This window comes from Ammodytes marinus (assembly GCF_949987685.1).
Source record: "Ammodytes marinus genome assembly, chromosome: 9".
Taxonomy (NCBI): domain Eukaryota; kingdom Metazoa; phylum Chordata; class Actinopteri; order Uranoscopiformes; family Ammodytidae; genus Ammodytes; species Ammodytes marinus.
The window spans coordinates 1,387,035-1,401,957 of NC_137213.1; the positions used below are offsets into that span (position 1 = coordinate 1,387,035).

Here is a 14,923-nt window from a genome sequence, read left to right on the forward strand (position 1 = left end):
TATATTTTAAAATACTTTAAGGTTTTTAATTATGCTATAAAAATATTATAAACAATCATTATTGTTACTGAGTAACATAATTGAATATGCAGTGAATTCACCTCAGGGCACTTACCTTTCTCGGTTTTGGGGTTGAGTTTTAGTGCAGCTAACATTCCACCATCAGACCAACTGGAACACTTCATTAACATGTTTTAAACCTGCAGTGTGTAGAATTTTGGGTTTTATTTCCTAGCAGATTTTGTAGAAAGTAATTATAATATCCATAAGTACATTTAATTTAGTGCATAATAGCTGAAAACATTTTTTTGAATTATTTTTTTGGCCTTCAAGGACAAGAACAATTCTAAATTTTAAACAATACACCTGATGACATTCCAACTATGACACTTTCAAGATGGCGGCACTAGGCCTTGGTCCAAAATATGCAGAAATATGGACATATATGAGACCCTTTCAAAGGAAAAAATAATAATTCTAAATTTTTTTTTCAGCTATTATGCACTAAATTAAATGTACTTATGGATATTATAATTACTTTCTACAAAATCTGCTAGGAAATAAAACCCAAAATTCTACACACTGCAGGTTTAAATGTCCATCAAGGTAAACAGTCTCATATAAATGAAGGACGGGACTGTCTATGCTGCTGCTCCTACATGAGCATCCGTACCATGCTGAAGCTCACCTCTTCCAACCGGGCCAGGGCCAAGGAAGTGTACGGAGCAGGAGCACACACTAGACTTTAGCAGTCAATGGTGCTTAGGCATGGTATGAATGCCTAGTGTCAGTGTGCCCTAACTTGTGAAGTGATGAGGGCTTTACTCAACTGGAATTTTGATCATTTTTGGTAAAGCTGATTTTGCAGCAGCAGAGAACTGCATCCCCTATTAGAGACCATTTTAAACATTCTAGTCACATAGATGACAACCATAAAGAGCAGACCAATTGTACTGATGTTGGCGATTTTTAAGAATTTTTTTAGCATTTCATGCTTTATTGAAAGTGCTGAGAGACAGAGATGAAACAGGGCAGAGAAGGGAATGCAATGCAGAGAACGACCCGGGCTGGATTCTAACCCGGGTCTGCTGGGTTGCTGGATGCTAATGAAATCATGTGGCTGGCAAACCAAGTACAAAATTTAAAATTATGCGTGCATTTTTCAAAATTAAAAGTTTATGGTTTCAAAGAACATTTGGCACAAATGTGGTCTTCTAATATGTAAGGTTTAAGACGTTATATGATGTTATATGTTTATACCATGTATGGTTTAGGCACAGAAACTGAACCAGAGTATTTTGACCCCGGCTATTGGAAAATAGATTTGAAGAATACATTATAAATATTTAGAGAAAGTTGGCAGAAAAAGGGGTAAAGGGGCAGACAGGGGTAGTATTACTGCAAACCCTAAAGTTACTATTAAAAGATGTCCATATTCCCAATGAAACATATCTTACATGTGCCTTACCAGATATACATTTGAGAATACTGATAGTATATTGCATCAAACACACATGACATAAACAAATTGTAATGGTAAGAATAATAATAGCTGAATCATTTTTGTTAAATGAGAGAAGAAATGAAGCAACTTGAGGCCAGTAAAAGGACCACAGTGTACTTTATTACATGAAGTTTGGTAGTTTGTGTTGCATTAGATTCAAATAAAAACTTACAAAAATCCCCTATATACAAAAATGTCATTTTGATCATGTTTATCAATCTTGATTTATTTTTACAATAAAATGTTGTTTCCCCCATTGAACACAGTTTTAGCACTTCAGACTTCACACAATGCATTTTTTTTAAAATCTTAAACATTTGTACTTTTTTTTTTAAATACACCACATACACCACATGAATCTATTTTTCCCCTTGTAGTATATTGTCATAGTTACAGCCGTCACCGTGGCATCAAACCTCTGTAGACACCCCTCACAGTCAAAACTTAAAAGAGAGGAATGTTCTTTTTTAACGTGTACTTTGCATACATTTATATACAGATATGCTTTTAGGTTGATCTGTGATTCTCCCATGTTCTACCAACTCTCTACACAGACATCTGTACACAATTATTCTACAAGAGGGACTGGAATCCTTTCACTATTCACCTGCTGGTTGTACTAAGGCTGGAGTTCCTCACAGATCTGTCCTGTCCATCCAAACCAAAAACACTCATTTTCACTTAGACAGCTGCAGGTTAAATGGATAGTTCAGTTTTATTGAAGTGGGGGTTGCATGAGGTACTTAGGCATATATAATGTTTCCTTATGGAGATGGAGATCAGTGCAGTCACTATAAGGAGTTTGGAGGAGATGTCACAGTAGCAGAAGTCAGCATTGTATTGTTACAGACAGAAGAAAAACGTTTTTCCTCCACATGTGTACATGCTTACTTAACACATTAATATCTGTTCAATTGTACACTAAACTGATATTTTTATTCCACAGTTTGCCGTCAGACAGACCGTTATTCTTTTGTATGAAACTGCCAATCAGCTGTTTGAAGCAAATTTACTTTTTCAAAAAACTCAAATAACGGCTGTCTGGTGGCAAACTAAAGCTGTGGGAAAAATCTCAATAGTAGCGTACAATTGAACAGATATTTGTTTTTAGGTTAACATTTATATAGCCTATGTTAAGAAAAAACTTTTCTTCTGGCCCTGTCTGCAACAGTACAAGGCTGACTTCTGCTACAGCGACGTCTCCTCCAAACTCCTTATAGTGACTGCACTGATCTCCATCTCCATAAGGTAACACACTAACTATGCCTAAGAACCTCATACAACCACACTTCAATAATACTAAACTATCGCTTTACAGAGTTAAACAGTGGACTCATGTTTGGCTGACCTGTCCAGAGCTAGAGGCCAGAGCTCAGCTTAGATCAGCAGACAGCCTGAGGCAAGACAGGGCCTGTTCACATCCCTTCACCATGAAACATATTAAGGCTACAAACAATGTTCATGACAGTTTTTCTTGTTGTGGTAAGTAAAATAAAACTATATGGCTAAATTTGCAGCAATATTGTGATAATGGTAAAAATATAACAATGTTATTGACAATAATGTTGCTAGGAGATGGGATGCTAGCGCATGTTGCTTTCTTGATATGTTTTGCTTGATATTTGAGCTCAGAAACTCCCCGCTCCATAGACAACCCAACTGACATGAGGATCCCTCACTGGCTTCTCACCAACAGCCACCTGTGTTGTTAGAATCATTTATTAGACATGTGTTATTATACCCCAGGTGATGCAGCACATTACTATTGTAAGTAACAATCACTGATTTGAAGTACAATCACCCAGGGAATGAAATCAAATAACTTAGTGAAGTTAAGTCAAAGCAGAGCTTATGTTTTGATCTGCTGACAACCACAACCAGCAGACAGCAACATGTTGTGATGTACAGGCCGGGACAAAGGAGGACTGCTATATACAACCTCTTCTGTACAGTGACCCAGTCCTATAGTTGAAGCACGGTAACTGACACATTATGCTATTGAATAGCTCACGCACAAGCACACACACACACAAAACGCACAGAATGTCCTGGGTTATGAGGTTGAAATAAAGACAAGATTGGTAAATATATTCTCGTTAAGGCAAAGAAAACAAGCAGCTTTAAAAAGTTCTGACCAGAGTGAGGGAGGAGCTTTGTGGAAATACTATGAATGACCCACCTCCTGTTTTTAAACAGTGAGATGAAACAAATCATTGTTCACTTTGTAGAGCCGTAGACGGTAAAAGATGATGCTATTCTCCCATCAAAAGATATTAATAATCAAACAGACTGTGCATGCGCTTTTCATATATGAACAAGGCCGGGCTCAGAGGCTTTTTAAAGAAAATCCAGTTTTAATGAATAGGTTTAGAAAATGAGAGCTAAACCTATACTTGTTATCCATTGATTAATTATTAAAAACGTTTTTTTCTCCATTAAATAGAAATGGCCTGAAAGCAGTAAATTCAATTCAGATAAAAAACCTTGGCAATTTCAGTTTGGCACATTGTCAGCAAATATTTACAGGAACATTTCACTACGTCAGTGTTATGCTTTAGAGTAAACTAAGATTTGTTAACGCTTAAGAGTTCCTGACATAAAGCGGGAGTGTTGGCCTTGTGAAATAAGCATACAGTATGTATTGCCATGACTAGGTTCTCTTTCCATGAAACAAACTGAGGTAGCGTTATGTTCAGTATACATCATATGAATCAGTATGTATGAGATGGTGATCAGGAAACAAAGGCTACACTGGATTTGGGAGACCCTGCAAATAAATGTACATAAAGGCTTTGACATCCTCTACTGAAAATCAATCTAATAATATAATGCTACAGTTCCACAGACAGAGCTCTGCTTCTTCACCTTCATTCAGACTGTTTCCTCAAAGTCTGGGATGATTCTGTCAAGCAACAACTGTCTGACAAACACAGGTCCAGTGAGCGGCTTTGTGTTGTGGTGATCGGATGATCATAGAGGGGAAATATCCTTCCACTTTTGTTCCTTTTGGCACTTTCAGTTGTAATCTGTACCATATATATATATATATATATATATATATATATTGATCAAAAGTATATATATATATATATATATATATATATATATATATATAATTTTGATCAATACCAGTATTTTTATATGAAATAACAGATGTCTGTTTATCAATTCAACATGTTTCTTTTCCGGAAATCAGTTGTTAAAACAAATTATTTGCCAACTTCTGTATGTGCAAAAGTGTGTGAACCGTGAGCTGCATTGCTTAAATCGAGCATATTGGACCAATATAATGAGATCTTTAGGGAAGAAATTGGGCGGCACTAGATGAAACAGAGATCAAAACACGTCAGTTTAGGCTCACCAAAGTGACCCATACAGGTCAGACATGCCAAGAGGAAAGAAAATCTCAGGATTTCAGGAATAGAGCTGTGATGTTGCACATTTGTCTGGGGACAGCTATAAATTAATTTAAAAAAAGTTTCAGTCCACCGTGAGGCAAATCATCTACAAATGGAGAGCTTTAAGAGTGACAGAACATCTGCCTAGAAGTAGACTTCCTTCAAATATATCCACAAGCGCCACAAGAAAAGTATTTTATCTTTATCTTTTCAGATAAAAGGTATTGTGCCATTCTCATCTGAAACCTGTGCTTTTCATAGGTGTCTTAATGTCATTATAATCAACAATGCAACTTGACCACCGCAAGCAATGCAGGGTTGTTATGCTAGCAGCGGCTAATGTAGCCTGGAGCTCAAAGCAGTGAAGAGGAACTGGATACAGAGGTGTGCTTAGCTCACAAAGAGACACCTGGAGTCACAAAACACATATTCACTAGTATTCCCTTAGTCCTGTGGACAGACTATGGCCTGTGACAGTTAAGACTAAACCAAAAGCTCTTAACTAAACTAAAGGCAAAACAATATTCTAAGAGATACGGCCGGAATACTGAAGCAGCCATAAAGCAACACACACACACACACACACACACACACACACACACACACACACACACACACACACACACACACACACACAACACACACACACACACACACACACACACACACACACACACACACACACACAGTTACGTGGTGCTCAAACGGCAAATAATGGTTATGCAGATTATGATTTAATATACAAAACGTTTCATAACTGTGCCACCGTCTAAACGGAAAGAATAAGACACTTGCAATAACAAGGATAAAAGCAGCTGACTTTAAACTAATATAAGAATATAAAATATGCAATAAAGCTGATCAACTGATTACAAGGAAGCATTTCATACCATATTGCAAATCCAGGAAAACAATGGCCTCTTGGAAGTAGAAAAAGTACATTTTCAGTTAATAATAAAAAAAAAAAAACAGCCTGGTCTGCAAAATGATTAGCAAAGTAAATGATGTATGGGTGAAACGATCTTTAAAGTGTCTCTCCGACAGAACCAATCTGTTCATAAGCACACTAATGTCTGAATGATTCCACATACACCAGCATTACAGTTTGACTTGGCTCCACCAACAAAACAAAACGAATATAAAAAAACTAACATAACCCATTTGATCTAATATCTCATATGAACAAATACAAATAATGGTTATTAATGGCTGTATTTGTCCAGGAGAGTGTCCCATGGAAACAAACCCTCCTGCTTGTCTCCTGTATTTATTGTGCTACACACTAATCAACTGTTCGCAGCTTTAGATTTGTAGTAAAGTAATACAATTATCAATTGACTTTACAATTCACACATTCTTACACAGAATAATAATAATAATAATAATAATAATAATAATAATAATAATAATAATAATAATAATAATAATAATAATAATAATAATAATAATAATAATAATAATAATAATAATACATGGGATTTCTATAATAAGATGTATTATAATTATAGGGACAGCAGTGGTCAGAAGAGCTAAGTCAGCATGAAGCTGTTTGCTAACAAGGTTTTCAGTCTCATGTCATGATTATCCCTCCTAATACCTTTGTGCTTTTTCCTCTTTCCCATCTTATTAAAAAAGAGAGATTGCCCTGTGAAGTCACTCACATAGACAGACTGTATGTCTAATCTGATGAGACCAGGTTGGAGCCAGTTGTCTCAGTTGGGGCCCGTAGTTCACAGGATCATTTGTCAACATGTTGTTTAGGATTGAGTGGGACAGTGATCATGTGTGGAACTGGGAGAAAACTGTCTGAGAATGGCCAGTAACCCTCAAAATACTGCAGCGCTGTGAATAAGAGCCAGGTTAATGTTCATTTATGTCAGGGGTGTCCAAACTTTTTTCACTGAGGGCCACATACAGAAAAATCTACGAAGGGCCGGGCCACTTTGCAAAAATAACACATTTATCAGGAAATGTAGCTGCTCTGATGTTTAGTTTCATAGTGTCTTCGTAAATTGTAATCCTTCTTCACGGCAACACTTTTCTTGCAAATTAAACAGACACACTTCCCCTCAGAGCCGGGCGAAGCCTCAAAGGGGCCCTAAGCTATTGCCTCCAATGTCCAGCTGGGTGAAAATAGTAGCCAGCCGAGTTCCCGACCCTCCTAGGGTGGTCCGGGGGTATGCTCCCCCGGGAGATTTTTTTTTACTTTTTAAAGTGAAATGCATGAATCTGGTGCACTTTGAGAGGACAATTAAGAGGCTAAATCTGAAGAATTTTGTGTGAAAAAATTTGGTGGAGACACTGTGTCAGATAAAGAAAAAGCTATTGAAGAAGGACACATGGATTTCCCATAATAATATTAATTTAAAATAAAATATTATGCAGGGTCCTCTGGGATGGGCTTGATGCTCTTTTTCTTTTATGGGACACATTTATTTGTAATATAATGAATGCATTTAAATTATTTAAAAACTAAAAGCGCCATATTACATTATATTTTTAAAATGTGCAGCGGGCCAATCAATCAGTTTTGACACCTCTGCACTAGTGGGTTAACTAAGAAAAAAAGTTAAAAAAAAAAAAGTTAAAAAATGTTTAAAATCGGCCGCGGGCCAATTAAAAGCGGGCCGCGGGCCATAGTTTGGACACCCCTGATTTAAGTAGATCACAGCTTAGCTAGGGAACTTGTTTTCATGGAACATTTGCATGTGGAGGGTTGGCAGGGAAATGGCTAGATCACAACACACATATCAAAGATATGTTGCCTACGTGATGTTAGTTTTAGTTGTGTGAACGTTAACATAAATGTTAAGCGATGGCAATTTTACCGTTTTAGAAAAATGTGGATGTGGACGTCAATTGTTGACCGTCACCATACTGTCACGATGGCCTGTGCGTATATGTGTGCATGTGTGTGTGTGTTGTGTGTGTGTGTGTGTGTGTGTGTGTGTGTGTGTGTGTGTGTGTATGTGGCTAGATATATTTTATACTGTCTATAGATACTACTTCTAGATAGAACTACTTGTTCTGCGGCCACACACACACATACACACACACACACACACACACACTTTCTGTTTGTTTCATCTGCCAATACATACACTCCTAACCAACAAACTGAATTACAATAACGACTTTAGTGCCCTCTTCATTGTTTCTCAATTAAAACAGTTTTGCCACGTTTTATTACTGTACACCCTGGTGGTTTGTTTTGTTTGGCTAAACATGGCTGCTTGTTTGTGCTTCTCCATTCCTCAACTCCTTTTCCTTTCCTGGTTAATCCTCACTAAAGCATTAGAACAGAACAAACAGCCAGCGCTATGAGGCTGGGCTGGACATGGGACAGTTGAGCTGCCAGGAAGATGTTTTCTTGGCCTGATATGAGTGATTTCCTCGTGGGGACAATGGCTTCCAGCCAGGTTTGGTTGATTAGATCCAAACAGACTCCATGACTGAGTGTAGATGCGACCGTGGCTCAGGTGGTTAAGCGGGTTGGCCAATGATCCAAGGGTTGGCGGATCGATCCCCAATCTGCCATCTGTGTCATGGTTGTTGTGTCCTTGGGCAAGACACTTCACCCACCTTGCCTCGTGTGAATGTGTATGACTGCTGTATGTTTGAGGTGGTGGTCGGAGGGGCCGTAGGCGCTGAATGGCAGCCACGCTTCCGTCAGTCTGCCCCAGGGCAGTTTACCACCACCAGTATGACTGTGTGTGAATGAATGGAACCTGGAACCCTGTAAAGCGTCTTTGAGTGCCTTGAAAAGCGCTATATAAATCCAATCCATTATTACTGTGACCACTGTCCTCTTTGTTCTTCACTTTCTGTCTGGCCCTTTGTCCAGCACAGAGTAGAGTTATCCAAGAGGACATCAAATGCCTCTGCTAGAGAAGAACGAGAAGGCGTCCCAACCACTTACGAGCTGTAGGACATTTCCAAGGAACCTTTTTGGCAATAAGAGAACAACAAAGTGTTTAGTGTTGATGGAAGCATCATCAACTTCCAAACAATGTACACACGTTTCAAACATATTAAGACAGATAGTTTGAAGTGTGAAGGGATCTCTTCCTTTCCTCAGCACAATAGAGGAACTCCAGTGGAGTTCAGGCGTCCACTTCAAAGTTACATGGATTTATAATGGTGTTATAATGATAATCCCAACCTTAACCAAACAGTGTATCCTCTTTGTAGAGGGTCAAAGCACTCTGTTGATTTGCAATCAGTTCCTATAGCAGACAGGAGCGCAAATATAAAAAAAAGAGCAACAACCCTACAAAGGAGTGGAACATTCCCCACAACATTAACTGTACTTGTTCCAAATTCCTTTGTGTCAGAGAACAGATGAAGAAAGGGGGAATGAAAAGTGAAATTGTTGATAGTAAATTCTTGTTGCCACAGTCCCTGTTGCTGTATTTGTGATAGCAGTATACTCTGCGATTGGCACTGGTTGTTAGAGCTTAAGGTGGAACTATAAGGTGGTCTCATACTCCAGCCTCTCCTGCACCAGAGTGTCATCTTTGTACTGGAGGCGTGGAGGTGTGAGGGAGCAGTCCACTGCCAGGATGGCCTTGCGTATGCTGCGGTCCAGCAGGTGGCGCTCCCAGGCCGGGTAGCGGTTCCTGCACAGGTCGATCTTAATGACGGTCTCGTCCAGGCGTGGGGCTCGAGAGGAGGGCGTGGAGGGCACGGTGGGCCGCACCTGGAACACTGGCATACAGCCGTCACGCTCCGAATACTTCCCTAAGTCACGCTCCAGTGTGGAGGTGGAGGGGGCTCCGCGGTTGGAGCGCAGGGAGTTGGTGGCCCCTTCAGAGGGCAGGGTGTTGAAGTGAGCCGTGGGGTCCAGGTCTAAGCCCTGGCTGCTGGGGGAGTGGCCAAAGAGCGGCCCGTTGGGATGGAAGAAGGCATAGTACATTAGCATGAAGACCAGGCCCGTCAGGAAGCTGCTGAAGATGACACAGAGGGCGGGCACTGCCAGGGCGTCGGTGGTGTGAGGGGAGCGGTAGAAGTACCACAGCCCGCTCAGAGCAGCATTCTCCACCAGGATCAGCAGGTAGTAGATGAAGAGCCGGCACCTGGACACAAGACAAGCACACATCTGTTCAGAGCCAAATCAAATGAGTGGGCATGTAATGCCTCATTTCCACCAAGTAGAGCGGCTCGGTTCGCTTATTTTGGTTACCATTGCCAGAAGTTGGGTAGGGTCCTAAAATAAGCAAACTGAGCCGCTCCTATTTTCGGAATTTTTCCCCTCCTTTAAGGTACCAGACGTCTGAAAGGGTGCTGAAAGTACGAAGTGTGTAGTCACCTCGGCAAAAGTGAAGAGAGTCTTATGATTAGCGAAAAATGTTGGCACAGCAGTCTGTTTATTGTGTGGTGTTTTTCCTCTTAATTAAATGAATCAATGGGCTACACTGTGTCCCGCTGCTACGATGTAACCATAGTTACGTAGCTGCCACGGCCAGCGCTGTTCGCTCACTTGCACTGAGCCGTCTCTGTGTATTTACCGGCGTAAATATGCTGATGGAGGAGACCGCAGTCGTTCCACGGCCCGATACTTTGACCCATATTCTGGCAACAGCTGTCGCCGTCCAGCCTAAACCCCGCCTACCTAAAGGAAAGGGTCATAAACCCCTCCTACCTAAAGGGTAGTGTCATAAACCCCTCCTACCTAAAGGGTAGGGTCATAAACCCCGCCTACCTAAAGGATAGGGTCACAAACCCCGCCTACCTAAGGCCCTGTTCTCACGGCAACACGAAACGGTGCAAACGCGGAAAAATTCCCGCGGTTGCACTATATCATGTACATTAAAACAGCAAACGCAGGCATGAAACCGCAAGTTTTTGAGATCACCTCCCAGGGAGGATTTTTTGGGAAAACACAACGGTTTTGGTTTCTTGTAAACACCGAAACCATTTCCCCTGGTAACGCTGACGCCACGGCTCCACCCTCACACATGCGCATTGCGTTTGGAGATAAATGGACATGCGCCATCTTTGTAGGTCCATGTGCGCCAGTTGGAAAACAACAACAACAATGGCGGATCACCGAGCTGTATTCGCTGTGCTGTCGCTGATGAGTTTGTTATCGTGCCGACAACGACAATCGCTCCTACAATCGCCATGTTTGTTGTTGTTTTTCACAGAGCTGAGAAAAAGAATCGTTCTTGCGCAGGCGCGCCTTTTTATTCAATTCTTACAGCCGACACCAGATGCACCGGAAATGCTATTTACTACTACCTTGTACCGCCAACTGCTGGCCTGGCATGCTTACTACATTGATTTCGTCCCGTTTCCTCTGAAAACATGTGTACGGGTGAAGATGTCAGATAAATTGTGTCTGAACGTGGTTTAAAAAAAAAAAAAAACGGGAAAACTGTCATGTTTTCACCGTGAGAACAGGGCCTAAAGGGTAGGGTCATAAACCCCTCCTACCTAAAGGATAGGGTCATAAACCCCGCCTACCTAAAGGGTAGGATCATAAACCCCTCCTACCTAAAGGGTAGGGTCATAAACCCCTCCTACCTAAAGGATAGGGTCATAAACCCGCCTACCTAAAGGATAGGATCATAAACCCCTCCTACCTAAAGGGTAGGGTCATAAACCCCGCCTACCTAAAGGGTAGGGTCATAAACCCCGCCTACCTAAAGGGTAGGGTCATAAACCCCGCCTACCTAAAGGATAGGGTCATAAACCCGCCTACCTAAAGGATAGGATCATAAACCCCTCCTACCTAAAGGATAGGGTCATAAACCCCTCCTACCTAAATGAAAGGGTTATAAACCCGCCTACCTAAAGGGTAGGGTCATAAACCCCTCCTACCTAAAGGGTAGGATCATAAACCCCTCCTACCTAAAGGGTAGGGTCATAAATCCCGCCTACCTAAAGGGTAGGGTTATAAACCCGCCTACCTAAAGGGTAGGGTTATAAACCCGCCTACCTAAAGGGTAGGGTCATAAACCCCTCCTACCTAAAGGGTAGGGTCATAAATCCCGCCTACATAAAGGATAGAGTCGGCGGTGGAAACGCTCACCAGATCTAGCGTAAGCGAGCTGTCCCGCATTGACCTGAACCGCTCTGCTTGGTGGAAACGAGCCCCAAATCAAACAAATACCTCAAATATGTATGGTTGATAATGTAACAAAATGCTGAGCCCAAAACATAATAACGTCTGCCCATAATGTTACTACTTATTACATTTTGGGTCAGTTATTCCATTATGGAGAAAGCTAAATATGTCTCTCCTAATAGTTTTTATAATTGTATTACATTATAGAGTGAGTCAATCACTTTTGGATTAAAGCGGTAATTGCTTGAATGAAGATTATTTTATCTTGCACTCTACATTGAAGCAACTAGACCCAACATGTAATAAGTTGTTACATTCTGGACAAAAAGTTTTGACGCTTTGGGCTCAGCATTTTGTGTCATTATCAGTTAAGGTGACATGTTGCTCTTACAGGGCATAGTTAGCAGGGCAGGTCATTGAGTGTTTGGAAGTGCTTGGACTGTATTTTAACAGTTGGCACAAGGATATCTACGGTCAGTCAGTGAAACTAATTTACCAACTGCTTAACCAATTCTGCTGAACTCCTAACACATTTCCTGCCTTAGACTCATATTCTCATCCCAAAACACACGTTTTTTCACAACACTACACACAATTCTCTATATATTGTACACTCTTCCTGAATTCTCTCTCATGGTATTCACACAGAACACACTGCCAATCACATTTCTAAACTCAAAAGGCTTTTGTGCAGTTAGCTATAGAAGGGTCAGAGATGAGCTCCTGTTTGCTGTGATTTACAGTAGACTGCACATTTTGGTACAAATACAGTTTTTGAAGAATACTGTAGACACAACCAGTGGCGGATGTATATACAGTATGCCGATTGAATTAAAGCCATATAAATAAATATTTACTTGGGAAAGCCCCCACATTTAGATATGTTGACTAAATAACATAATACTTAATGTATTGTAGCACGAGTGAAGCCTTACATTTAATCATAAAAGGTGTCAGACAAAATTTTAAAGATTATTATTACTGAATAATTACTACATTACCTGCCTCACAACAAACACCTGCACTAATACACCAGCATGGGGCTCAAAATCTATGCAAATAGGGCTGCAAAAAGTACTTAGTTAACAGTGAGTCTTTGGTATTTGTCTGTGTTAATATGAGATACTCCCATCAGATGTCAATCATCAGTCAAACTTGAGTGCAAATATCAAGTTATTCAAATATTCTAGTAATTTACATACAATACAGATAAAATCATTCATATAAATATTGTGTGGCATTTATGTTTGGTCACAAACAGTGACTTGTTAAACACACTGTAAATGAGAAGAGGTTCAGTAATGTCCAACACAGAAATAGGCCTACTGGTTATTATGAGCAATTGATAAGCACAACCCAAGACTTTAATTTAAAATAGTGTCATAAGAATTAGGAAGTATATCCTTATACAAAGGCCTATAGATAAAATTCAATCTTGGTTTCGAAATTTTGAGCATTCATCACTTCATTTCCTGCATTCTGGTGAATTTGTTTGCATCAAGTTTATGTAAAGTAATTGACAACATTTAGGTTCCAAGTGACAAAAATAGAATACAATGCAGTAATATCATGCATTCGGTATTGCTTTCAAATATTTGTTCTCCTCTATTGTTAAAAAAAATAGGTTTAGATTGTAAAAAAATAAGTGATTTTTCATGTCTATCATTGAGAATGTAGACCTAGTGGCTGGTGGTATTTTACTTGCCTGCAATCTTCAAATATTCAAAAATAATAAAGTTCAAAATGAGGTTTTAATCCTCATGTACTTCCTTTAAGCTACTAGTGACTAAGTGTACAGTGGACAGAGGGAGGAAGAGATAGCTTTATTTTATAATTTAGCTTTTTGATTTGTGAGAGTGATCCTCGCTGACTTTAGACTGACTCGCGCTGTCTGCTCCGTGAGGCTCGAGCCCTTCAGCTGAGCGAACAGCTGTCCAACACGGAGATGAAAAACTAAACTGAAACTTAACTATCCTGTCCTGCCTGGGCTGACTTAAGGTGGAGCAACCAAATATAAATGAATAAATATTGTACTAAACTGTAACACAAGTAATGAGTTGTGGAATTTGGATCAGTAGCCTACAGTAGTGCACAATCTTTGCTCAGGTGAACGTTATTGTAGTTCCCCCCCTGTAGAACCGCCCCTGGTCGGGGGGGATCGGGGGTGGGGCAATATTACCTGGCTGCATTCACTTGCAGTCGGACATTTGAAACTCGCGTTCGTAAATGTCTCTTAACAGCCAGAAATACATGTTTAATTTGGCGCTGCCAACTGGGGTGGCAGCTGGGGTGGCAAGGCTTTTTTAGGGTGGCAGTTGCCACCCCATGCCACCCCGGTAGATCCGCCCCTGCCACCCTCTGTAATGTCTTACGGTTGAGGGCGGAGCAACTGCCGTACCAGGCGGTGATGCAGCCAGTCAGGATACTCTCTATGGGGCACCTGTAGAAGTTGCAGAGTATCCTGGAGTCCATGTTGAACCTCTGCAGTCTGCGGAGGAAGAAGAGCCGCTGTCTTGCCGTCTTTGTGATGGCGTCGGTGTGGTGAGTCCAGGTCAGGTCCTCGCAGATGTGGACCCCGAGGAACTTGAAGCTGCTGACTCTCTCTACTGTCGTCCTGTTGATGGTGATGGGGGCGTGCCCGGCTCCCTGCCGCTTCCTGTAGTCCACAATCAGCTCCTTAGTTTTGCTGAGGTTGAGATGGAGGTTGTTGTCCTGGCACCAAGATGTCAGGGCTCTCACCTCCTCTCTGTACGCCGTCTCGTCGCCGTCGGTGATCAGGCCGATGACGGTCGTGTCGTCAGCAAACTTGATGATGGTGTTGGAGCTGTGTGTGGCCACGCCCTGGGGTGCGCTGGTGTTGAGAGTCAGGGTGGATGATGTGGCGCCTCCTATCCGCACTGCCTGGGGTCTGCCCGTCAGGAAGCTCAGGATCCAGTCACAAAGGGCGGTGTT

The 14,923-nt window shown here is 41.1% G+C and overlaps 1 protein-coding gene across 2 annotated transcripts in view; it reads right to left on the reverse strand.

Annotated features, from left to right (window-relative positions):
* Window positions 1-9,370: 9,370 nt before the first annotated feature.
* Window positions 9,371-14,923, reverse strand: part of xkr4 (XK related 4) — a gene marked incomplete at both ends in the record, with an annotated part of 70,072 nt that continues 64,519 nt past the window's right edge. Inside the window, one exon of one of the 2 annotated variants that reach the window (XM_080034893.1) lies at window positions 9,371-9,977. In XM_080034893.1, the coding sequence (XP_079891019.1) occupies window positions 9,371-9,977 (607 nt within the window). Of the gene's footprint in view, window positions 9,986-14,923 lie in introns of both variants that reach the window. The other variant, XM_080034892.1, reaches the window with a different exon arrangement.